At 49.8% G+C, this 25,252-nt stretch overlaps 1 protein-coding gene across 16 annotated transcripts; it reads left to right on the forward strand.

Moving 5' to 3' along the window:
- Positions 1-218: 218 nt before the first annotated feature.
- LOC125702404 (uncharacterized) lies at positions 219-25,250 on the forward strand. Of its 16 annotated transcripts, none has more exons than XM_048965591.1 (13): positions 219-347; positions 2,039-2,167; positions 4,689-4,813; positions 5,917-6,050; positions 7,575-7,879; positions 8,809-9,019; positions 10,856-10,953; positions 11,081-11,192; positions 11,279-11,469; positions 15,121-15,234; positions 15,795-15,859; positions 16,246-18,005; positions 18,948-25,250. In XM_048965591.1, exons 4-10 carry the CDS (start codon positions 5,999-6,001, stop codon positions 15,214-15,216), a joined length of 1,065 nt encoding a protein of 354 aa, XP_048821548.1. In that variant the 5' UTR covers positions 219-347; positions 2,039-2,167; positions 4,689-4,813; positions 5,917-5,998; the 3' UTR covers positions 15,217-15,234; positions 15,795-15,859; positions 16,246-18,005; positions 18,948-25,250. The 16 variants fall into 16 exon arrangements, 15 of the variants coding, with proteins under 15 accessions (XP_048821548.1, XP_048821545.1, XP_048821543.1 ...); XM_048965588.1 differs by having other exon boundaries at positions 15,121-15,212; XM_048965586.1 differs by lacking the exon at positions 15,795-15,859 and having other exon boundaries at positions 15,121-15,212; positions 16,246-17,171; positions 17,866-18,005.
- Positions 25,251-25,252: the final 2 nt, after the last annotated feature.

Consider the following 25,252-nt stretch of genomic DNA (forward strand, 5'->3'; position numbering starts at 1 on the left):
GTGGAAACTCACGGCAATTCGTAAAAGACAGCAGAGATTTTTAGTAGCAATAATGAGAATAAAAGGTCGGTTACTTTCTGCCCGCGCTGAGGGCGGTTACTGGAACGCGCGTTGGGGCCGGACGAGGGTGGAGCTGCGGGGCCGACTGGGGCGAGATGCACGGGGCCGTGCAACGTCATCACCCTGCGCCGCGAGACGGAAGCGGCCGTGCGGAAGTGGTGCGGCGCCGCGCTGTGACGTCATCACCCTGAGCCGCGAGGAAAGAGGCGGCCGTGCGGAAGTGGTGCGGGGCCGCGCGCTGCTCCAACGCCGCAGGGCAGCTCCGGGCTCCGCTTCAGCTTCTACAGGTGGGTGTTCGGGGGGGCACCGGGGCGGGGGCCGCTCTGCGTTGGCCCCGTGGGGCCTCTGTGGTGCTCAGGGCCTCTGCTTGGTATGGGGAGGTGCGCTTTGTCGTCCCGTCCCCAGTTCAGGGTACACCTTAATGCCACCTTAATAATGTTATTTGGATAGAGACTAACAAAACCTAGCAGCGTACAGCCATGCTTGTGTATCTAAAGATCATGCAAAAATGTGAAATTCTGTCTCCAAGTGTCACTGTGTCCATGAAACGAATATAAATATATATATATATATATATATATTTTTTTTTTTTCTATGAAGACGAGAACTATTTTGGAAATGTCATAAAAATACTGCTTAGAAATAATTTTAAACAGCGTTTAGTTTTAAAGCATTGTAACTCGGTACTGGTTTTATAAGAGCGAGCTGCCAGGTTGTGCACCATTTGTTCCAGTAACAGTGGTGATTATTTTTTTTCCTCACAGTTAAAAGCAGGAATTGGGGGCTGAGGAGTAGAAGGGATAAAAAGTCAGTTAAAACTTCTACTGCTGTAACAATAAATAATAATTTTTTAAAAATCTGGTTTGTGTCTGGAGAGGTAAAACATTTCGCTCAACAACGATGAAGCAATTTTTAAAAAGCTTGGGAGGTGAATGCGTTTTAAAAAGCAGAAATATGAAAGATGGAAAGTCTGTAGTGATGGATCTTGGGGGTGTTATCGCAAGCAAGGAAGAAAGGGTGAAAGAGCTTTTGGGATGTTTGCGAGTTGAAATAGGAGTTCTGGATCAGCTTTGAGAAAGCAGCAGTTCTGTGCTGGGCAACGTGCTGCTGGAAGGTGCACTAAGTGAACGTTTCGTTAGGAAACTTCAGGGGTTGGTGTTTGAGTAAAGATTCATGAAATTGAGACCTGAAAGGGAAAAAAAGATCCAAGGCTTGATTCTTGAGATGAAAGAACCTCAAGTAGGGGTGTGCATTTTTTTCTTTGTAAGAAGAATTAGACACCATTAGTCATCCTGGGACTTCCTGGGTTTTAGAAACCAAACAAATACAACAGCGAGAGAAAGGCAAGCTACAGAAAAGAAATTTACACTAATTGGCCTTTAATCAAGGGGCAAGGAACTTGTGAATAAATTCTGCTAAGTACCACGTGTAACAGAATTTACCTTAAGAGCAGTGTCAGCCCATTAACGTTCTGTGCAGTCTGAGAGTGAAGGAGTGCTGTTTAAGGTGTGAACTTCATCATCATCTTATAGGGGATTTGCTCAAACAAAAAGAAACAATTAAGAAACCCCTGCACACGTGGCAGGCAGGAGGTAAATTGAATCAGTAGAGTTTTCCTCTTAGGGTATGTTCTGTGAAGGCTTTTTTGTGGGAAAGGTATGAGGGAGGAGGAATTGCTTTCGTCATGAGTCATCTGAAAACATTGTGCAGAAATTGTAACACTTGCAGAAGGAACATATTGGCATTTTGCAGTTGTGCAGGATGCTGATTGGGATGGAGAGTAAGGAGTATCTGCAGGAGACCATTCTCTTCTGGTTTTAGGAACCCAGGCAGAGCTCAGGTTGCAGCCTAAGTAATATTCTTTTCCATGCTCTGTGTGCTGTTTCGTTCTCCAGAGTTTCATCTCTCCTTCAGATTCCAGTTCTCCTGACAAATTGGGCTTGAATTCAGCATAATATCTGCTTCTCCCTGGTTTCAGGTTCTTCGGGTCTCCTGCCTGCTTTTCACTTTTTTTATTAATGGAGAGTGGAGTTTCTACCACAGAGCAAAGTTTCAGGATTAACAGAAACAAACACGGAACTTTCCAAATGGACAGAGTCGTTTCTTGGTAAGCTGGCAGTCCTGCTTATCTTCACCATATCACCTGACCTGGATTTTACCTTGTTGTGGATAAGGACTGAGATTTCTGGGGACAACATCAGATGAATGTAGCTCTGCCTTTTTTTTCCTTCTCCAAATGCCTCGGGACTGCTGTGCTCTCATTAATACCATCAGTGAGTTGCCTCCTGTTTGAGCCTAGAATGCTTTCCATAGTGGTTGGAAATGTAGGGTTTTAACTTAAAACTCTGTTTGCACAGAGTGAAGGTCGGGTTATCTAGCCATAGTTATTACATTCTCATTTCTTTTATAAAACCTGTTGTCATCCATACACTCTACTCTGTTGTCATCCGGCCCTCTGCTCTGCTCCTGTGAGGCCCTGTCCGCAGCGCTGCATCCAGGTCTGGAGCCCCCAGTACGAGAAAGACAGGGAGCTGTTGGAGAGGCACAGAGATGAGCAGGGGGCTGGAGCAGCTCCCTTACGAAGGCAGGCTGAGGAGCTGGGCTCATTCGGCCTGCAGAAGAGAAGACTGTGGGGTGACCTCATGGCAGCCTGCAGTGCCTGAAGGGAGCCTACAAACAGGAGGGGAGTCAACTCCTGGAAAGGGTCGATAGCAGCAGGACAAGGGGAGATGGTTTGAAACCGAGGGAAGGGAGATTGAGGTTGGACGTCAGGGGGTAATTCTTCACAGAGCGGTGAGGTGCTGGAACAGCTGCCCAGAGAGGCTGTGATGCCCCGTCCATCCCTGGAGGTGTTCAAGGCCAGTTGGATGGGGCCCTGGGCAGCCTGGGCTGCTATGGAATGGGCAGGTTGGTGGCCCTGCATGTGGCGGGGAGTTGGAGATTTGTGATCCTTGAGGTCCCTTCCAATTGTGGCCGTTCTGTGATTCTTGTGTGAAGGGCAAACTGAATCCGAGTCTGTCAAGAGCACAAAGCAATGGAACGCAGCACAAGCCGTTTATTGCCTGCGTAGATGATCTTCTCGGGGCATCTCAATTTCAGAGCTGGATTGAGAGCATGGAGAGAAAGGAGAGGGAGGGGAGGAGAGTGGAATGGAGGGGAAGGAAGGAAGAAAGGGAAAGGAAAAGGGAACTGTGAAGGGGAAAGGAAGGGAAGAGAAAGAAGGGAAAGGGGGAGGAAGGAAAAGGGAAGGGGAAGGGCAAGGAAAGGAAAGAAAAGAAAAGAGAAAAGCAAAGGAGAAGCAGAAAAGGCGCACGGCTCCGGCGCCACCCGAGAGCAATCCGGCAGCCGCCCCCCCCACCCACCCCCAGGCCGGGGCCGCTCCCGGGCCGCCCGTGGGAACGTGACGCCGCAGGCGGTTGCTAGGGCCGGGGCAGGAAGTGCTTCCTGTCGGCGGAGAGCACTTCCGGGGCGGCGCGGCGCGGCGGCGTGAGGATGGTGAGCGGGGCCGGGAGGAGCGGCTCCGTGCCGGGAACGGGGTCGGGCCTCGGCGCGGGGGCATCGCGGCGCCGTCGGGGGAAGAGCTCCCCGCGGCGCCGCCGGTAGCCAGAGGCGGGTCCCGGCTCGCGGCTTTGAGCGTGGCCTCACGAGGGCTGCGGGTGCCGGAGCGCAGCCCGGGGCAAGCAGGGTGGCTCCCGGGCGGCGGCAGCGCCGCGCTCCATCGTGCGGTGGGAGCCGTCCCGCTGCGGTCCGGTGCCGTCGCTCTTCGTTTGGACGTGGCTGGGAAGTCGTCGTGTCGCTCGCTCTCGTTGAGCGTCGTTTGCGCGGTGGCGGGCCTTGGAGATGGCGGCGGGGAAGCGCGGGGCTCCGTCCGGATGGTGAGTTTGGCTTTGGCCTCGCTCAGTGGAGTTTTGCTTACGGCCCGGAGTGCGCCGACAGGAGGCTGCGGACGGCGGGGCCTAGTGTTGCGGCAAGGATGACGACGGGCTCGTGTGGCTGTGGAGTCAGCCGGCTGGAAAAGCTTGGATGGAGGCTGAGCCTGAGCCCGAGCCCCTCCGCCCCCCATTCCCCGGCTTCTGCGGTGCGGCTCTGCGGCCTCCCGGCGTTGCAGGCTTTGGTCCTTGTGAGGCTGAAGCGCAGCCGGCTGGTTTGCCTGAGGCTTAAGCTGTGAAGGGAGCGGGTTTTGTGTAGAAATGCAGCAGTTAGCGTTGTTTGATTAAGCTTGTTTTGGAGATCGAGGGGAGACAGTAACTAACTGCTCTGTATAAAGGATAATTGCGTTGGCGTTTCTTCTTCAGTAAGGGGCTCTCCCAGTACGTAGTTGCTGACAGTTTGGGAGCAGAGGGGCTCACAGCACAGGTAGTGTGCTGTCGGCTTCAGAACGTGTCCCTGCTGGTGGCTTCTCTAGGGGCAGTCACTCACGGTCTGTGCCACCAGCAGACAAATGGAGCTGCCTGCGTGCTGGGCAGAGATTCCTGCATCGTGGTTCTATGACCTTATCAGCCAAAGAAGGCTTTTCACATTGCCACAGTTTGTACTCTGCCTTTTTAAATAATTTGTAAGCGACAGTTGGTGTACATTGCTCAGTTCACCCAAAAACCTTTACGCTAGTGCTCAACTTCTTTTTTCAGAATTGTCACTCCTCTGAGTAAATCAACCTTTCGAGTCTGGAGCCATCAAACATTGAAGTCTGATGTCCTCCTGGGAAGTGCTGCCCTGGATATTCATGAGACTTTGAAATGAAACCGTATGAAGTGTAAGTACAAGTTTGAGTGCAGCGTGTAACTCTGTGGTGGGCATTGAGTGTTCCTTTTGTTGCTACGGATTGCATTTCTGAGCGTCCTCACAATCCTTTGTTATCATCTTTATTTCCCTACAAGCTGTCACGGTGTCAGAAGCCTGATGTTTTTCACTTTGCTTTTATGTGCAGGAGTGAAAGTGTAATGAAAAAGTGGTTCCTTTTATATAGCCTAAAAACTGATACGTTTCTGGTGCTGGGTGAGAAAATGAGTGACTGCAGTTGATGTTGTAAGTAGTGTTACACAGGTGTGCGTTGTACCGTGTAACATGTCTTAGAACCAGTGAGCTTCTAGGCAGCATGTGCACCTGTGGAGCTTCCAAGTGGAGCATCACAGCCACGATCAAATTGGTGCTGCTACACACACTGCACTGATGTGCTCTCACACCTGTTCTGACTTTTGCTTCCTGACTGTCAGATGTGGGCACTCCAAGTGCAGCACATTGGTAGCAATGCAGTGCGCTTTTCTCCTGGCAGTTGCTGTCCTGTTGTGATTGTAGCTGACAATTATAACTCCGCTGCTCTGTGTAACGGTGGGTGTCATGCTGTGTGTTACTGGATGTTGATTCAAGCAGGCCTGTTTGCCATTGCATTTCAACAGAACACTGGGATGTACCCAAAAAGTACCTCTGACCTAGGGATGTGATACAGAATCTTCACATTAAAATGCAAAACTACATGTCACGAGATAAACGTGCAATGTTTTACTCCCAAGATAGACTTGGTAGCTGTTCTGAATGAAGAATGAGGTGAATTACACCTTCTATCTACAGCTCGTCAAGGACAGGTATATTGATTGCTGAAGAAGTGTGGGCAGGAACCAGAGACTGCATTTCTCCTATGAAGACACGCCTTCCTTTAGGCAGCAAAAAGCTTGTGCTCTGGTTCTCCCTGCTTTGTAGGAATAATAAGTTTGCTGACACCTGGGAGTGATTGGCTGTACCACGAGGTGTAAGCAATTGTGCAGAGTGCAAGCAGAAGTGGTGTATTTCTTCTTGATTGCTGTGACCTCTTTCATTATACATGAAGGTAAACCCTGACTTTCTTCTTGTACTTTTCAGCTGATCAGGTAGTGGTAACACTGCATCTTCGTGGTGGCAGAGAGCCAGCAGAAGTGGTGAATTTGTCTGTCAGTGCAGATGGATGCAGGTAGATGCTGAGCTCCTGACCAGTGGTGATGCCTCAAGTACAGGAAGTGAGTGACTTTCAGCTCAAATGTACCATCTACATGAGATCTGGTATACAGAGATTTTTTTTACCGAATGCTTGGTCGCAGTGTTTTAGTGATGGTAATGAGTGGTTTATTTGACTTGGTGTTTGTAGAGACCAGAGCTTTTGTGTGCTTTTATTTGAGTGGAGTCATAATCAGCAGCGATTGTCAGCATTCCTGTAACGTCAATCAGATCAGCACCTGAGTTTTCTGAACTTTGCTTACTTTGTCTAGCAATTATGAGTTCCCTTGTGCCTTACTGTAATGAAGGCCTTTAGCTTCCCTCAATTTTCATAAGCTTACAAGCAAAAAAGCAATATAGAATGGATAAATGTAGTCTCACAATAATAAGCATTCTGGCTAGGAGACAGCTTTGTATTGAATTTTCGTTAGGCATCTCAATGAAATGCTTACACAGATTTTTGCTGGACAGGGAGATGCACTCTTTTTTCTGTTCAATTGGTCTCAGATAATCTTTAACCGAAAGTCAAGGACAATCTTTAACCGAAAGCCTTCAGTAAGTGTAAAATGTGTCAGGACATTAAAATGAAAGTAAGGCGTTCCAGTTCCTTTGGTTGAGACACACAGAGGCGCACTTGTGAGGGTGGTGCAGTGTGCAGACTAGAACTGGATGGGAGGTGATTTCTGCAGGATGCAACAGGCTCTCTGTGGTGGAAAGCAGCTGGACGATGAGTTGGCTTGTGCCAGAGAGGTGTTTTTGTTTTTTGTAGGACTAAATGAAGTCAGTTTCTGGTTGCATCCAAATACGTAATGTGTTTAAAAGATGGATGGCGTGCTCTGATGGAGTGTGATTTTGTTGTTTGTTTTGCTTTTTCTAAAGAAAGCCCAAATACCGTGAGGCTTGTAGAGCAGGGCTGAGGTGAAAGTAAGAGACTTCCCTCAGGTGCAGCGCTTGGAAGAAGTGAAAGAACAATGGGAAACCATTGCCTTAAATTAACCTACTGAGAAAAAAATGCTGGCAAGTAGGAAAAGTCACACAGACGGTGGGACTGAATACAGTTTGTGCTCCAGGTGCAGGGCAGCTGTTGGAAAGCAGTTCAGCAGAGGGTTCCAAGGCGATGAGGTGTCTGGAGCAGGTGAGAAAAGAGAGAGACCTTGAAAAGGTGCCGTGTAACGTGCTGCACAGCGTAAGGGCTCTGACTGGCTGTGCGTTGTTGCCTGAGCAGCCTTTGGAGTGAAGTCTCTGTTTCTGGAAGTAGAATAACTCCCTTGAACAGCAGGTCACGGTGAGAGCTTACATCCCACTTTGTGGCTTACAGCTGCTGTTAGTTCCCACCAGCTGGGAGCTGATAACTGATTTCCTTGTTGATGGCAGTCGTTCAGTTCAGTGGGTGAAGTATTTGTGCTACGGACGTGAGCATTTCAGTGCTGCACGTTGCAAGTGCTGGCACAACAGGCAAATACTTGCAAGGTAGCTGAATGAGCAGTTGAGAAACGTTTGCAAATCTAATTGCTGTATTAGATGGATAATATTCATCTGAATTGCAGGAACACTTTCTGGAGAGCAGCCAAATTTGGACCTGCTCCAATGCTTTTCTGCTACAGTGTGCACAGAGAAAGGGAATGGAGCAGGTCAGAGAGAGCGGTTCTCAAGCAAACAGCTGCAGGGATTTGCTACCAGCCGGGGAGAGGATTTCAGAGGAACTTGTTGTCCTGCCTGCTCTGCCTGCCCTCAGAACAGGGTCGAGGATACGAAAAGTGAGCTCCACTGGGAAAATGACTGCTTGGTGCTGCTGAGAGACAGAAGAGCCACTGAACGGCGTGCCTTGGCAGTGTTTGTGCAGTTGGATAAGGTAGTGTTACATCTTCCATAAGGTGAAAATGTTACTGCTTTTGCACTTGGTGGCAGCAGTGCTTTAAGAAAATGCACACCCATACATAGGTGTGAAATGGGTGCAGCCTTAAAAGAAGCTGGTAGGTGGGCAACATGAAAGCCTTGGCGTTTGAGAGCAATTTGGGCTTTAAAGTCCTGGTTAAATTATTTGAAACAGCAGCACTTCAAATATTGATTACATAAGAATAAACATGTTTTTTAGTCTATCTTGTAACTTAGAAACTACAAAACTTGAAGACAGTGCTGGGTGTTTTCAGGTTGACTCCTCCCCATGCACACGCTGCCATGTGTTTTGGTGATCTCGTTGTCACAGTTGATAAATACTGATGCTGGATGGAAAACCAGGCTGCAGTAATTATTTGAATAGATAAAGGCAGTGTAGCTTAGTAATAAGACTTGAGTACAGTTCTTAGTACTGCGTCCCAAATGGCCTGCATGGGAAAAAAATGACAGCATTTACAGAAGGCACGCATTCTCCCTTCCACAGCCTTAACTTTTCCTCGTTGTGTCACATCTCTTCTTGACAACGTTACGCATGCTGCCTCTGAAGTTGTTGCAAATAATGAACGGGAATCCATCAGTGCAAGCAGGTGGCTTTTTCTTTATAATCATCCAATGTTCAGAGAATGCAGACAAGTTGTTTGGTGAATAACTTTTCTTTGTAATGTCAAAGCTGGGCAGCTGGTAGCAGTTCTTGGACTGAAGTATTTTTACAGAGTGCAGCTAAGCTGCCTTTTGTGTGTGTGTGAAGTAGAAAATGTGGCTACATGTGTGCCCGACTTCAAACCACCACCTTTTGCACATTTACTTTTGTGACTTACAAATTCTGAAATAGGTTTCCAATGAGGAGAGAAACACCAAGTAAAGATTTTTCTTTTCTTCTGACAGGTCTGGCGTCAGAGGAAGCGTGAATGGTTGTGCATCCACATCCACAGAGAACGATGGGGCCAGTGCAGTTCACTGGCAGCTGCAAAACATCTTCAGAACCGAGCCCTGAGGGGGCAGCAGCACAACAACAGCTCCTGCAGCTGCTGTGCTCAGCACATCCAGCACCAAGACAAGAGCAGCCAGCAAGTCCTCCAACTGTGGCATAGCTATGGTCAGCCAAGGTCCTCTTCCACCCGGCTATGAGCTGAATGAATTTTTCTGCTGCCTTTTCTGTTCTCTTATTTTAAGCACACCAAAATACACGTCACATCTGTCTTGTGCTGCACAACAGAAATTGCCAAAAGCTTTTAAAGTGAGGGTTTTCTAAACTGTTTGATCTAGTAGGCCTTCAAGTGTGTGCGTGTGCATGCGTGTGCATGCATGTGGTTTAATCAAGAAAGGAATTAAATTTTAAGTAGTTTTGATGCTTGTTGTGAACTGCTAAGTCAGTGAGATGACTTGCTGTCCTCATATTAGAAAGAAGTCAAACAGTAAGAAAGTGGTATAAATAAGCAGAAGGAAAGTCAATGTTGCAGGACATAATCTGCTGTGTGGCTTCAAATGTCACAGTTCATACACTGCACCTCCTGAGAGCAGTGTGGGCACAGGTGTTTCATACCCATGTGGAATTGGTCCAATGATTGGTCTGTTGCCTCAAAGATATGAAATAATATCTTATAATAAATTAAATCTTATTATAAATAATAACTTTAAGAAATAGAAATGTTTCTGTACTCTGAGTGAGGGAAAGCAAGAGCTTCCTAATGTGAGTGGCACAATAGGTGAGTTAAATGTGGCTGCAGTTAAAGCAGCAGGTGGTGGAGGCTTGGATTCCCGTGCCTACAGGATAACCGTGACAGCAATTCTGAAAACATCAGTTGTTGCTTCAGCACTTTTATTTCATTAGAAATGGGAAATCACTGCACGTTTCCCTCCATGTTGCATTTGAGGCAGCTTCCCAAGCGCTGCATGTTCAGGAAATGCAACGTCAGTGCCCTGGTGATGAACCGCCTGTATGTGATGTGCAGAGGGTGAAGAGGCTGCGGGCCCTTTCCTCAGCTTCGGCTCCTCTGTGCCCTGTTGCTGGCTGCAGAGAAGGGCTGCCCGCTGGGCACAGGAGCGCTTCCAGCTGCCGTCCCGTGCCCTGTAGCCCCCTCCTCATCCCGTGCAGAACGCCACTCCCAGCAGCAGCACAGGTGCCATTGTGGAACCTTCCCCATGTCACAGCCATCTCCTTGGTCACTGCCACCCCACCCGGCGCACTCGTCTCTGAGAGTGCTGGGCAGGTGGCAGCCATGTCCAGCACGAAAAGAGCGAGAGAGCAGGAGAGAGCGGTTTTAAATGGGAAGAGGGAGCTGGGGGCCCCAGAACCGAAGAGGAGGAGGGGGCCCACCATGACCATCAGGCAGCGGAGGGAGAGGAGGAAGGGAGCCCGGTTCCATCACGCCCGGGCCAGCGCTGTGAGCGACCATGGGGAGCCCATGGAGGTGGATCCACCTCCAGAGGAGCCCATGGAGGTGGATCCGCCTGCAGCACTGCTGGCCTGGCACCACACCACCGTGCCAGGCCCTGTGTTGGCGCGCTCACAGCTCCGCCATCGCTGGTCCAGGCGCTCGGCTCCTTACCTGCTGTGCGGCCCCCGCCCCCAGCATTAGCTGGGTGGCATTGCTAACATCTGCTCCTCCTCCACCTTGTTGCTCCTCTGCGGTTCTGCAGGCCCCCAGTTCCATCTTCCCCCTGTAGGAGTTAGGTGCTACTTCTGGGCTTTGTTGTTGATTTTAGTGTTAGCTTAGTTTTAGTGTTCAGTTCAGTTTTAGCGATAGGCATAGGTTACTGTTAGGAGTGTAGAGTTAGGCATAGATTGCTGCTGCCAACTGGCAGTAAATGCCGCTCACTCGGTAAGCACTCCCCGAGTTCTCCTGCAGAGAAATGAGTGCGACTGCCCTGAGAAGGGAGGTTTGAGGTCTGCGATGAATTGAATTTCCGTCTTGTGACTTTTCTATTGCAGAACATGGAGGAGCAGAGCGTGAGTGGCTGAGAAATGGAGCTGGGACTCAGGGGAGCCATAGGTGCTGTGTCACAACCTTCCTGAGCAGCCCTTGCAAGGTATGTGTCTCTTACTGTAAGCGTGTGCTAAGGCACTGCTGTTCAAACACAGCTGGTGGCACTGTCTGCCACAGATCTGCTTTCTGTTAAGCTTTGCCCTTCTTTTATGCCCACCTGTCCTTTTCAGCTCCTGCTCCCCTCGCCTGCAAGTGGAGCAATGCTCAAGCTTGAGGAGTCTTTTTCTTGGCTGGTGGAAAAGATGGCGCAGCTGCAGGTTTTGTGTCCTTCGTTGTTATTGGGTCAGTAGACCAAGGAGATGTTCAGAACAGCTCTAAGTCAGCCTGTAACAGCAGTGTGCATGAGACTCTTTTTTTCCCTCTTGTAGAAAGCAGCCTCCTTGAAAGCAGGGGAGCAGCAGGCTGCCTGCTGTGTGGCTGCTGTGGGCATTTCTCCCAGCTGAGATCCCTGAGCCCACGCTGGCAGAGAATGTGCTGTGCCACCATCTCTTCTGTGGAGCCACTTTGCAGCTTCTCTGCGTTAGCTGCAGTCGTGCCAGTTTCCAGGTGCCATAAGCCAGTAAGTTGTGCTCTCTGAGGCTGATAGAAAGGCACAGACAAGGGCAGGGAGGGAACAATCTGTAGCTGTGGCCTATGGTGGTGTGCCCGGCACTGCTGAGAGTGCCGTTGTTTGTCCTGCCCTTCCTTCCATGTGTGCGTGTTCATGATGCACGCCAGGAGCCTTGGGGTGCAAGCTCATCTGCTGCTGCTGCTGCTGCTGCTGCTGCTGCTGCTGCTGCTGCTGCTGCTGCTGCTGCTGCTGCTGCTGCTGCTGCTGCTGCTGCTGTGCTGTGTGTGCTGCCAGGGCAGTGTCCAAGCCCTGTGCAGGTGCTGCCTTGCAGGAGATGGCTTTGGGTTCTGGTTTGTGTGGCACTTTTGGGCAGGAGATAGAGGTGGAGTTTCTGGCGTGCCCTGATGTCAGGAAGGCGGTTTCCAGTGCTGGCAGCCAAGGCTGCCCGGGCGGGTGGCTTGAGCTCCCCAAGCGAGCTGTGAGTCACTTGTTACCTGTGAAGGTTCCCTGTCCGTTTCTGCCTTGATTCTTGTAGGACTGGCACAGTCTTGGGACTCAGACTTGGGAGACAGTGAAGAAAGCCAAGGCAAGTGCTGCTCTGCTGAGGAAGGAAGCCAAGAAGGAGAGCAAAAAGAACCAAGAAGGGCTTGAGCGAGAAGGCCCACAGGACGCTCAAATCAGCTGGAATGCTTCCTCGGAGGTGGCACCAAAGGCAGTGGACTGAGTCGCCTGGTTTTCTGTCATGGCCGTGCTTTCCCTGTCACAGACAGTGCAGCAGAACTGAGGCACCTGGAAGGGAAGGGCTTGTGCTGCATTCCAAGCAAAGAGGGCTTGCCAGAGGCAGGACTTCAGCTATGGCAAGAGATGGAGAGGCTGTGTTCCTTCAGCATGTGTCTCTTCAGGGCCAGAGCCGGTCTAGTATGAGATTGAAATACGGCTAGCCGGGCCTGGAGAGAGAGGAGGTGACGTAGCCACAGGGTCAGGCTTCTCCTTGTGTCTGACTGGAGGCTGAATGACTCATTGCTAAGTGGAAATCCTGGACACTGGGGTTTCGTTTTGGGCTGTGCTGATAAATGCAACCCAAATCCTTTTGTATTGAATAAAAGCGAAACCAACCTTTTAAAATGGTGCTGCCTCTTTCCATAGCTGGTCAAAAGGTCCCGTGCTTGGGCTGGCAATTGTGGGGCGATGAACCGGTCGGCTCTCCCCTGAAATTCTGCTGGTTTTCCCCCGTTTCCTTGTTGGTCTTCCCAACGGGTGGCCTTTCAGCCCATCTGTAACTGCTAGCGACAGGCTGTGAGCATCCCTTTGCTCTCCAAGGACCTCTAGCAAAAGCACAAAGGAGGGGAAGTGGCCCAGGAGGAAGAAAGGTGTCCCTGCTCTCAGCCCTTTGAGCTTGCCTTCCCTGATGGCTTTTTCAGCCTTGGGCTGTACTGAGGGCTGCCGTTTGCCCCAGGAAGCCCAACTGCACGCAGCAGCTGTGGCCTGCATGTCAGCCTCCCAATGAGGCACAAGGAGTTGAGGTGTGGGTGGGACGGTGTGAAGAGCAGCGCTGGCAGTGGGGAGGAGGAGAGGGCAGCAGGAGAACGTGCCTGGGGCCCAGAGCTCAGCCCCGAGGAAAGGAGCCGGTTGCAAAGAGAAAGCCAGCTTCCACTATTTCTAAGTGGTCGTTGCATCCTAGATCTGGGTCTGGATCCAGCGGGGCTGAGTCACCTGCAGCAGCTCCTCGGGGCTGGGTCTGAGCCCGGCGCCCGGGGCTGCGCTGCCTGCAGGAGGGCTGCAGGGCTGGGGCTGGGGCAGCCAGTGCGGGTGCAGCACGTGGGGATGTGGGAGGGCGTGCAGGGTGTTGGGCCTGAGCCCTGCTGGTGTATGTCACAGCACAGGGGCTGCAGGGGACGCCGGCAGCGCAGAGCGGGGAAAGCTGGGCTGTGTGTAGGCCGGGGCATGAAATCTTCCCTCGGGCACACAGGGAGCTGCTGAGGTTTTCCCCCAAGTCTTCGTGCTCTCGGATAATAAGGCTCTGCATCAAAAGCTGCCAGGCACTCCTGATCCTTGGGGCTCAGGAAAGGGCCAGAGGAAGAGGGGTGGCCAGCAGGGACAGGGAGGGGATTGTCCCCCTGTGCTCCCAACTCTGCTCTTGTGAGGCCCCATCTGCAGTGCTGCGTCCAGGTCTGGAGCCCCCAGTACAAGAAGGACAGGGAGATGTTGGAGAGGGTCCAGAGGAGCCACAGAGATGGGCAGGGGACAGGAGCAGCTCCCTGCAAAGACAGGCTGAGGAGCTGGGCTTGTTTGGCCTACAGAAGAGGAGGCTGCGGGGTGACCTCAGTGCAGGCTGCAGTACCTAAAGGGAGCCTACAAACAGGAGGGGAGTCAACTCTGTGAAAGAGTAGATAACAGCAGGACAAGGGGAAATGGTTTGAAGTTGAGGGAGGGGAGATTGAGGTTGGATGTCAGGGGGAAATTCTTTGCTATGAGAGTGGTGAGGTGCTGGAACAGCTGCCCAGAGAGGCTGTGATGCCCCGTCCATCCCTGGAGGTGTTCAAGGCCAGTTGGATGGGGCCCTGGGCAGCCTGGGCTGCTATGGAATGGGGAGGTTGGTGGCCCTGCCTGTGGCAGGAGGTTGGAGATTTGTGATCCTTGAGGTCCCTTCCAATTGTGGCCATTCTGTGATTCTTGTGATCCTCTGCTGTTTCATGTTCCTGCAGCTGCTGCATAGGTTGATGTTGGTTTACTCTGTTTTCCTTGTTGTTTTTCTGTTGTTTCTGTCTTGATTTCCTGCTCCTTCTGCATTGCAATGCATTGTTTTTTTTTCCAGTTTTATTGATTTTCTTTTCCCTCCTGTTTCTGTTCTTTGAAGTCCTTTTTCCTTTCCTAAGCACAATCCCTTCTGTTTGTGAGGATTTCAGGAGATTTTGCTTTGCTTTCCTGGGCTTTTTAGTACTTGCTCTTTCTTTTATTTTCCTGGTTTTGCTTGGCTTTGGTTTGCTCTTTGGTTTTCTATCTTTAGTATCTTGGCCTTGCATTGCTTTTAAATTTTCGTTCTTTCTTTCCATTGCTATGCATTGGTGAGCGTTTTTATCAGTTTCCTTTGCTTGGATTCTTTGCTTTGCCATGATCGTGTATTGAATTCACTGGCTTTCCTCTTGTACCTCTCGACCTTGTTTTGCTTTGCTTTGTTTTCCTTCTTTGTTTTGTTTTGCCTTTTTGGTTTTCCTGCAGCGAGCCTTTTTGCTTTGCTTTCCATTGTCTTTGTTTCCTATTTGTTGGTTGGTTGTCTTTCCTGCACCTTTCTTTGCATGATCTTGTTCCTTGCTAGAAGCATTCTTTTACATTTCAGAGTATGTTTCTTGGCTTTGCTCTGCATCCGATCTCTGCACCACAACTCTATGTCAGACTTTATTTTGGGGTGGAGGAATGTACATAGGTCATAGACTTGTACAAGAAAAGCTATTGTGCTGTGCCCAGAAGCTGATGAAAAAGAGCCCTGAGGAGCCAGGAGCACAAAGGCAGCGTGTTTCTGTGAAGGCCGCAGCACAAGCACGTGTGAACCTTGAAGGGCTGCTTTGTACCTCTCCAGGAACTGCTTTGGAATGGGGAATTTTCTGGATTTGTTCCCAGTTGTTGCTTGGAGCTGAGGCTTTTCTCCTTGTATCTTTGCAGGAAAGCAGAGCAGAGGGAGTGTCTGTGGTGAGATGCTCAGGTGAAATTGCCTTCCCTGCACCAGCAGCCTGTTTGTGTCCATGTGATGCACGGTGAGGAGAAGCCTGCAGTTCTGTGAGTAAGCCTGGCAAATGGAATAATGGCTGTGGCCTTTTTGGCAAGTGTGTGAGGAGGAGTCTTTGGACAGGCTGCTCTTTTGTTGGTTTATTTTTGCAGGGAAATGCCATTTCAGTTGTTAGTTGCAATGGTTGGTTGGTGCTTGTTTGAAAAATATTGGTCATCTAGACAAGCAGTGCTCTCACACCAGAGAAGTGAGAAATCTCCTGTGCATCCAGTCTTCTCCACGAGCTTTCCATTTAGAGACATTTAGTGCCTCTAAATGCCTCTAGCAATGGTGGGGGGATAAATGGGGAAGAGATGAGGTGCAGTTTCTGTGCATGCTCTGTGCACGGAGCAGGCATCACCTGCTGCGAGCTGGGAGCCCTGCAGAGCATCTTGGATTTGCTTTCCTTCCTTGTTGGAGCGCGGTGCTTTTGTAGGTGCTGTGTGCATTTGAAGTAACTGTGAACTCTGCTGAGACACCAGGTGTCCTAGAGAGAGCCCAAGGTCCTTAGTTCAGTGAGGGCCTTTTTTCTCCATCTCTCAGTTTTTTCTTCTTCTTTTCTCCCTGTTAGTGTGACATACCTGGCCCGTCAGATAATTCAGAAGGGAGAGGTGCCTTCTTGTGAAGCTGTGGCAGGTGGGTGCGTGCACTTCACTGCTGGTATGAAAAAGTTGAAGATGCCTGAGCTGTGGGAGAGCTTTGAGAGTTGGATGGAGAGTTCTTGACCAAGGAAGAGCCCTTTGATCCCAGCCCCCTGGGGAGAGGTTAGGATTGCTGAAGGAGAGGATTCTTTGAGTGATCTCAGGGGTCTAGGAAGGGAGCTGACAGGTTTAGGGTTCCTTGGCCGTGCTCTGCCCAGGCTGTGACAGTGCTGGGGTTCGATTTTGAGTCACTTGGAAGACAAAATGAGACAAAGGGTTTTTTGTGCAGCCTGAAACCCTGCAACTCTGCTGTAGGGGCTGCAGCCCAGGGTAGGTGCCCTGTCTCCACAATTGCTGACCACGCTCTTCCCTTCTCCACAGTGACCACGGCCAGCCCATGAAGCTCCAGTCATCAAGACCCCGTATGTCATGTCCAACGCCATCTGTCTGCGCTGCCCTTGATAGCTGAGGCTACCTCATGTCCTCTCAAACTGCCAGGCATGCAAGCTTCCACCTCCTCCACCAGCTCTCCCACTGGCTCTGACACCTTTGCCACCTCCCATGTCGTGTGGTGGAAATGCATGGTGCTGGGGCAGGCCCAAACTCCCACCCTGACAGCAGGCACGTTTCCAAAAACTCTGCTCACTTCCTCATCCTGCTGGCTCGTGAGAAGATCCTGTTGTCAGCTCTGCCAACCAGCACAGCAGAGGTGGGATAGTTACGGGCAGCCTGGAAAACAGCAGGGGAATAACCATTTCCCCCTTTGGCTGTTATCTGTTGAGAAATGCTGTCTGGTGAGCATTGAGTCAGGGCCTGAACCACTGATGGAGCATCTGGGGAACGGACCCAGTCAGCCCTGGGAGCACAGGTGAGGGCAGTTCAGTTGTATGATGGAATGAGGGGGGCCTGGCTGCACCTCTCTTAGACCTCATTGAAGGGCTGACTCTGCATGGGCAAGGATCTCTGGTTGGAGATCCCTCCCTTGTGGAGTTTTCCTTGTGAGCCTGGATCTTCAGAGACAGGTGAGCACTTTCCTTTGTCTTTGTAACACCATCTGTTGTGCTAGTCCCTTTGTGGTTACACCTCCTTCCACTGCACTGATCATTCTGGTTGTTACAGACGTCCTCTGCCCCTTCCCACCTGTAAAGCAAACAAGGTGATGACAGAGCCTTTATTTGAGATATAGGAGCTATAGAGCAGGATATCAAAGAAAGAGGAATCGACTCATCCCTCCCAGCAACAGTTTGGAAGAAAGTGGTGAGCTGAGGAATGCAGCCTTCTGCGTTTGAACTGCGGTGTGCTGAAAGGTGAAAGGGGGCTGAGAGGTGGGGGGGGAGACCTGTGCAGGCTGACTGTGTGTGTGCTGCTGGGAGCACTGCTGAGATGCAGAGAGAGGAAGGCTCCCCGCTCGAGGTACTCGTGTGCTCACGCAGTGGTTCAGGCTGTGACCTGGCAATTCCACTGCACCACCTGTCCTGCACTGTCCATGTGCCACCTGCAGGTGTTCCCAGCTGTTGGGAGACTCGCTGTGACCTCCCTGTCTCACCAGTGCCTTGTGCACTGGACTTCACAGCATCTTGATGGCGAGTAGTGGTCCTCTGGAGATGCTGAGCAACAGTTGTGAGCTGCGCCCTTTTCCTGGACCGGTATCCCAAGCCCTTCTCAGCCCAGAGCCTGTCTCTCTCATCTGGTGTTCTATGGAGAAGTCAGCAAGATGGGACTTTGCCAGCCAGCTGGTTTCAGCTTCACCACCCAAATGACAGCAGGGCAGTCCTGCAGCTCATGGCAGCCCTACGGCTCTGCTCCTTTGCCAGGCTGGAGAGCTGAATCAGCTCCGATTCTGCAGATCCTTCCCTGAGTCCTGCTGCTAAGCACCGATACTTGTGCATCCTCTGGGCCACATCAGGACTAGAAAGAGGAGTAGACATCAGGCGGAAGGATCTGGCCTTCTGCTGGTGATAGCCACCTGCATGGCCTGTTCCTGCTTTCTCTTTTCCCCAGGAGGCATGTGGGAAAATTTGTAAGTTTTCCCCAAGCAGTGCATGGACCTTTCTGATGGGAGTGAGCAGCAAGGAGCCGACTGGGTCTCAGCTTCCTTCCTGCCCTGCACTTGACTGAGGGACCCTGCAGCCAGCTCAGAGGTAAGAGGGGGCCATGGGCCCAGCTTTGCCAGCTTTCACTGCGAAAGGGAGCAGTTCAGGGAAAGACACAGCCTGGGTGAGCCTGAGCTTGACTCTAGCATCTGAGGGAGCCGTGGACATCAGCTGTGGACACGACTCATAACAGTGTTGGTCAGCTGTGGATGCTCAGTGTTCTTAAGCAGCCCAGCTGTATCTCACAGGCTGTAGTCACAATTTCTCTGCGAGGCTGAGATACTCTGAGGATCATGGCGTCTCTCATTTTGCTCTCAAGTCTCTGAGGAATGACTTGAGCCCTGTGCCCACATCCTCGCTCATGTGCTGGAGTCACCTTTATGCATTTTGGTGTCAGGGCTCTTGGGGCAAAACATGCCTGGACACTGCCACACATATAATGCCTTTCTGCGCTGCACACTGGAGGATGCAGAACTGGCTGGGTCTGTGATGCTTTATGAAGCTGGTCTGACCTATTTCAGCAGCAGTGAGAACGCTTCTCACCTAGTCTAACCCTTAGAGCAGCATGGAGTGAAGGGTGCTACCTGGGGATAAGTCTTTTTTTCTACTTTCTATCCCAAGTCCTTTCCTTTCTACGGAAACAGCAGAAGTGTTCCTTCAGAGCTGATTTACCCCTGCTGTGTTTCTTTTCACTTTTTGTGGATGAGCAAGTGCCCCTTTAGGGATGAGCATCTCTTTGCTCCTTCCATTCTACAGCTCGTAGCAAGGTGCCCAGGACACCCCATAGTTGTGGGGAGCAGCTGGTACAGGAGAAGTAAGTCCTGAGGCTGCAGCAAAGATTTTGGGTCATTTGCAGTGGCTCAGTGGGAGCTTGCAGAGGCAAAAAGCAGCTGGAGATGTGCTCTGCAGTTCTGTGCTGGTTTGCAGATTCCTCAGGAGTTGTCCTGGGTCACCTGGCTTCCACCAAGAGTGCTCCTCTTCTCTCCACAGATCACATCCCAGGTGCTGTCTGTTTGTCTGTGGTAGGTACCAGAGAAGGAGGCCTCTCCGTGCCATTGTTGCAGTGATTTCAGTCTGTGGCACCCACATTTGGACACATGGATGCTCCATCTAGATGTTAATTTTCAGGGGGATTAAAGCTTGTTGGAATATGGGCTGTCTCTTTCCATAGTATATGCATTTTGTGCAGTTGAGTCTTGCAGTATCTCTATAATTCACTCTTCTGCCATGAAGTGGGATGGTGTAACGTCCTGTTCTTCAGACGAACTGAGAGTGCTGCCCAGATGGTGAATGAGACAAGGGATTCACTGGTCCTGACTGATAAGAATCCTGGGCAACAGTTAATAGGCCAGTATTTTCTGAGATAGAATTTATTATCATGCATTTGTTAATGTTTCTGTTAACGCCAAAGCACTCTGGGGTGTATTTTCAAACCAGGGTTTCCTGTCCTGCTAACAGACAGTGGGGTTTGTGCATGTACCTCCATGGGCTCACATGGAAACATACGTCAAGCATCAGAAGATTCCTGGGTGCGTGTTTAAGACTTAATGAGTTCTCTAAAGACTGAAATGGGATTTTCCTGATGTTGTAAGTTCTGATCTTATGGAATGTATGTACTGGGAGAAATTACTCCTGGTGGCTGAAACAAATGCTGGAGTTCTTCAGTGCAGAGTTGTCATGGTTCTGGTCTGCCTGGTGCTACAGCGGAAGAGCCTGGGCTATTCTGGGAGAGAGCCATGTTCATTGTATTTAAGCAGGAGCATGTCCCTGTGTTGTTATTCAGAAGAAAAGCTGTTCTAATCAACCTTACCTCAGGATCTTGTTTCTCAAATCCAAGCAAGACAGGACTGTGCATGCGTGTGCATTGCATATAATGCTGGCGTTTGGTTTTCATGAGATTCATAGATTGGTGCCTGCTTGCTCTGAAGTTGGCTCTTGGAATGCGATGATTCAGTGTCTCACTGACAGTGTGACAAGTAGGACTTGGTTCTTGCAGGTTTGTTTCCTTGCCTAGCTTTATTTCCACTGCTGCGTAACAGTCTCTGCAAGAGCTGCTTATAAAAGGAATGAAGTGCACATTTTGCTGGAAAATTAGCACAGAGCTTTGCCCATTTCCTTTAAATGGAAAAGTGAACCAAACGTGCCTTGCTGTTATCAAGGGATTTGTTTGCTGGAGGCAAGCTGATAAATGGTGCCTGGGGCCTGTGGGCACAAATAGATCCCAGTTTCCTGTTCATGCAGCAGCCTTTAAATATTGCATTGGCAATATTAGTAAGGCCAGACAGATCCAGGGATGTCTGTGCCCAAGGCTTGAAGTAACGCTGGAGAAAAGCAAAACAGCTGACTTAAAAAATCTGTGCTTAGAAGCTGGGAAGTAATGAGAAGTGGAAGCCTCTGTTCTCATGGCAGTTCTGCTGAGTAATAATCACCTGGCAAACTGCAGCAGCATGGCAGGGAAGCTCAGGGCTGCAATTTAGGGAGAGGATATTGAGGGAGGCTAAAGGCTTTGCTAATGCTTGGCTGGATGTAAGAAATGTTCTGTGTTAAGAACGTGTTTTCTATGTCAGTGGTCCACAGCATTTGAGGTACTTAACTCAGTGCAAATGAGAAAAGCTGATGCTTTTTGTCTACTTGGTACTGGAACAAGGAAAATTGAGGATGGTTTTTGGAACAACTTTATTCTTCACATCTTTCCTGGAAAAAAAATAATTCAGGTGGCCTGGGCTCTCTGTCATTTATTATTTCTGAGCCCTTGGAGCTGGATTTCTGCTCTTGGCTTTTCACAGGAGATTGGGCCAACAGAAAACAGGTGATCCAGGAGCTCAGCTGGGTCCAGGCTGACCTGCTGTTTAGTAAGTCCCTCCAAGCTCAGTTACAAACTTCAGTTTTCTTCTCCAAGTTACATTTGTCTGAGTTAAGCAAGCACTGAAGCAAATCTGTTTACCTCTGTTTTTCTTTCTATGCTGCTCTTTCATTTCTGGACCTCCTGTAAGAATGACCACATGCTTTGCTTTTCACTGATTCTGGGGTATCACAGTGAAATTTTTCAGTCACTTATCTTGTTGTGAGTCATAGTTAAGGATGGAGGAGCTTTTCCTCCCTGCATATCTGCTGCTTTCCTGGCTTTCAATAGAAACCCCCTTGTGAGCAGTGTAATGGCTCAACCCTTCCTGCTGAGCAGCACGGTGGGTTGTGGTTGAGTGCTGACACAGTGACTGTGCAGGGTGGGCTGGTGCAGCACACAGTTGTGATGGCTCTGTTCCTTCACTGATCCAGGCCTTTTTCAACTTAGTTACATTATTTTGGTTGTCTTTTGTTTTTTAACATGATGTGCAAATGTAACGACCTGAAACACGAAAGAGAAGAGCAAACCAAAACTGCTCTTGGCTGTGTCCAATGTGTAATTAAATGAGTACCTAAGAGATTTAAAGTGGTCTCTGGATTGCTGCTCATCTCATTTCACACTGCCTGCAGTGTTTTCACTTTCAGTGCCCTTTGGCTCTGGTTCTTAACTCTATTATACAGGCTCCCACTTCAGATCTTCTTCCAAGGCCCTGCACCTAAACTGTTGTCTGGTGCAGAATCTCTTGAGTGCTTTTAGCACTGAGTGCACAACATCCCCAGGTTCCTGCTCACCGCTGCAGTGCCATCCTCAGGGAATTCCAGAGGCTTTGCTCAGTGTGACCTCTTCTGCCTCAGTCCAGCAGCACGGCCTCAAGCAAGCAGCTTTCTGCATTTTCATAGCATGCTTTCTCTCCACAGTTGATTTTCAGCATTCTGGCTGATAGAGTTACCACTCTTCTCTTGACCTGATTCAAAGCGATATTAAAATGAACGCTTTTCTAACACAGTTCACCAAAGATTAAGTCTATATTGTAGGAGTCTGAGCATGGGATCATTTGTGTGACGTGTTGTTACTGTGATGGACTAAGAGCTAAGATATTTTTAAAGACATAGGAGCTTTTGTGTATAAGAGTTTGGTATGAATAATAAGTTTCTGGGTTTTTACTCAGGGGGGATGCAAGTTTGTGGCACTCTTTCACTTTATTTTGGATGGCACTTGTCCGAAAACTGTGATATGCTCATTTTTGTTTGCAGATAAGGCATTTTTAGAGCAAGCTGATAATGCACCAGAGTCTCTGAAACCCTAAAGTTGTGGTTAGCATAAAGTTTAGGAAATTAGGTCACCATTACCTCACTGTTCTGTTGTGGTTTTTAGAATTATTTTCTAAATTTTAAATCCTGTCACGTCTCCTGTAGTTGCCGCTGTTGCTGTTTCACCAGTAGAACCCAAGATGGATGGAATCCCAAGCTGGCAGCTTGAGGAAGCTTGAGCCTGAAGGCCTGAAGCTTCAGAGAGGTGACTTTGCTGCATGAAGGCAGGAGAGAAACAGCTGCATAGTATGATTTGGGAAGGGAATGTATGAGTGTAGACTCATCTCTAACACTGCAGCAATAGGTTAGATTTGGGATCAGAGTGTTTTGCAGAGCTCTTGGTAGGAGTTTCTCTCTAGAGCCACAGCTCTGCAGTTATTTGCCTTCTGGAGATGCATATTTATTTGGATTAACTTCACAGGGAGCCTAGACAGTGCCAGCTGAGTCTTGGCTAGCTGACTGTTAGATGTGTAAAACTACGTGGCATAAGTTTGCCCTCACAGCTGTAAGTAGTGAGAGGTGAGAGTTAAACTCACCATGGGGAAAGGCAAAGATGGGAACGCGTGCCCAAAACCAGTCTGGAATTTGAGTTTGGTGAGCACATCCCTCACGCTGGTAATTCTAAACGCAGTGGTTGCTTTGATTTACTGTTTGTTTGTCACAGTTATGATCCTTGTAGGATCAGTGATGATCCAGGACGCTGCCTGCTCTGCACAATATGAGGAGTTGGACTCCATGCACACAACCAGGTGGTTGCATCCAAGATGGAGTTGGGGATTAAAATGATGCTGTTCTGTGTTGTCTGAGATAGCAGAGAAAATGCAGTAACATCCTGCTTGCTGGAGCAAAGTGCTGCAAGGCACAGACACATGGCTGGTGCTGGGTATGTGTGCAAGCTTGAGAGAGAGCAGTGGTGCTGGAGTTGTGGGAGTGGGTGTCTCATCAAACTTGCACAGCAGTTGCCTGGTAGATGATATTTTTTTATTCCTTCTTTTTATTACTTATTATTTATACTTTTTATTACTTTTATTACTTTGGTACACAGAACTCCCAGCGAGAATCAGAGCTCTGAAAGTTCTTTTTTGAGCTCTGTTAATACAAAACTCTCTCACTTCTCTGCTTTCTTAACTGGTATGACAGACCAAACTAACCAACCCCACTGAAGCCCTAACACTCCTTTTGCAGCTACTTCAGACCTCTGCCATCTCCCATTGCTTATTTCTGTTCTGCTAATTTGGTCTGTGGACTTCAACGAGCTTTCAGTGACACTGTTGTTGCTGCTGTTGTTTTTAAAGACGGAATGCCCAAAGGGTTCCAGTCTGAAAAGGGCTCACGCTTGCATTGTGATCAGGAGCAGGTCAGGGGTGTTCCTTGTTCTCACTTGGCCCCAAGTATGAGGTGAGCTGCTTTTTGCAGGAGCTGACTGGCATCACACCCAGGTGCCTTTGGTTCCCACTTACTTGCCTTATTACTAATTCAGAAAGAAAAATTGGAGTGGTCAGGCTGGGTCATGTATTGGCAGTACCCCAAATAACAGAAGAGATAAATGGGCATGGCGCTGCAGGTGCAAACTTCTCTTCCTGCCATTGCACGTTTTTGTTATTCTGGATAAAGCAGAGCACCCCGGCCTCATTTGGGGTCTGCAGGCACAGCTCTGATGGAAGAGGTAGCAGAAGGGCTGTTGGAACAGTGACTGTGGTGTTTTAAAGTAGCAGCTGAGCACAAATGTTTGCTGTTGGGCTTCTTGGGAGAAGGGGCACAGGCTGATACAGCTCCCACAGTGCTTCTGTTAGCTGGCGTCTGTTGTGAATGCTGAAACCTCAGGCCTCCTGTATTGACTGCAGATTTTCACTTTACTGGGGTATTTGCAATGTATGATTGTCGTACTGTAATACTTGGATAAACCTTTTTTTTTGTCTCTGGGTGAGCGCTTCCACTTCCCCCTCCTGCTCTGTTTTATTCTAGTCTGTCAATTGACTTTTGACTCCAAAACTTCAGGGAGTTCACAGAATCACAGAATCACAGAATCATAGGGGTTGGAAGGGACCTCCAGAGATCATCGAGTCCAACCCCCTGCCAAAGCAGGTTCCCTACAGCAGGTCGCACAGGTCGGCATCCAGGCAGGTCTTGAACATCTCCAGAGAAGGAGACTCCACCACCTCCCTGGGCAGCCTGTTCCAGTGCTCCGTCACCTCACTGTAAAGAAGTTCTTGCGCACATTTTGCGCACAGAACTTCCTATGCTGCAGTTTCCAGCCGTTTCCCCTTGTCCTGTCTCCACACACTGCAGAAGAGGGTCCGGCCTCTCCACTCTGCCCCCCAACACCTTAGATATTTACAGACCTGGATCAGGTCCCCTCTCAGTCTTCTTTTCTCCAGGCTGAACAGACCCAGTTCACTCAGCCTTTCCTCATAGCAGAGATGCTCCAGGCCCCTCACCATCTTTGTGGCCCTCTGCTGGACTCTTTCCAAGAAGTCCCTGTCTGTTTTGTACTGGGCAGCCCAGAACTGGGCTCAGTGCTCCAGATGAGGCCTCACCAGGGCAGAGTAGAGGGGGAGGATCACCTCCCTCGACCTGCTGGCCACGCTCTTTTTAATGCACCCCAGGGTGCCATTGGCCCTCTTGGCCACAAGGGCGCACTGCTGGCTCATGGCCGACCTGTCGTCCACCAGGACGCCCAGGTCCCTCTCTGCAGAGCTCCTCTCCAGCAGCTCATCCCCCAACCTGTACCGGTACCTGGCACAGTAATAGGTAGCAGCGTCTTGTGCAGTGAGTCTGCCCACTGTCAGGGTGCACTGGGATTTGGCGAGGTCCTTCTTGATGCTGAATTTCCCCTCATCGGACTCATTCTCAAGGAGCAGCCTGGTTGCCATGTAGGCAATGCGCTTGGGAGCTGCCCCAGGCCTCCTGCAGTACCAGCCAATGAACAAAACAATATCCAAGGGAGTCTCTAGAGCAAGGTCTAGATCCCAGGACAACAGCTGATCGTTTTCTGATGAAGCGCTTGCCATCCATAACCTTTAGATTTTTATAAACCTCACTGTTGGTTTCCTGCCTTAATGGCAAAACAGTCAGAAGTTAAAGCCTAGTTCTGTTGGAAAAAAATGCACGTGGTTTGGTGGGGGGGGGGGGGGGGGGGG

Source organism: Lagopus muta, chromosome 19 (assembly GCF_023343835.1).
Source record: "Lagopus muta isolate bLagMut1 chromosome 19, bLagMut1 primary, whole genome shotgun sequence".
NCBI classification, from domain to species: Eukaryota; Metazoa; Chordata; class Aves; order Galliformes; family Phasianidae; genus Lagopus; species Lagopus muta.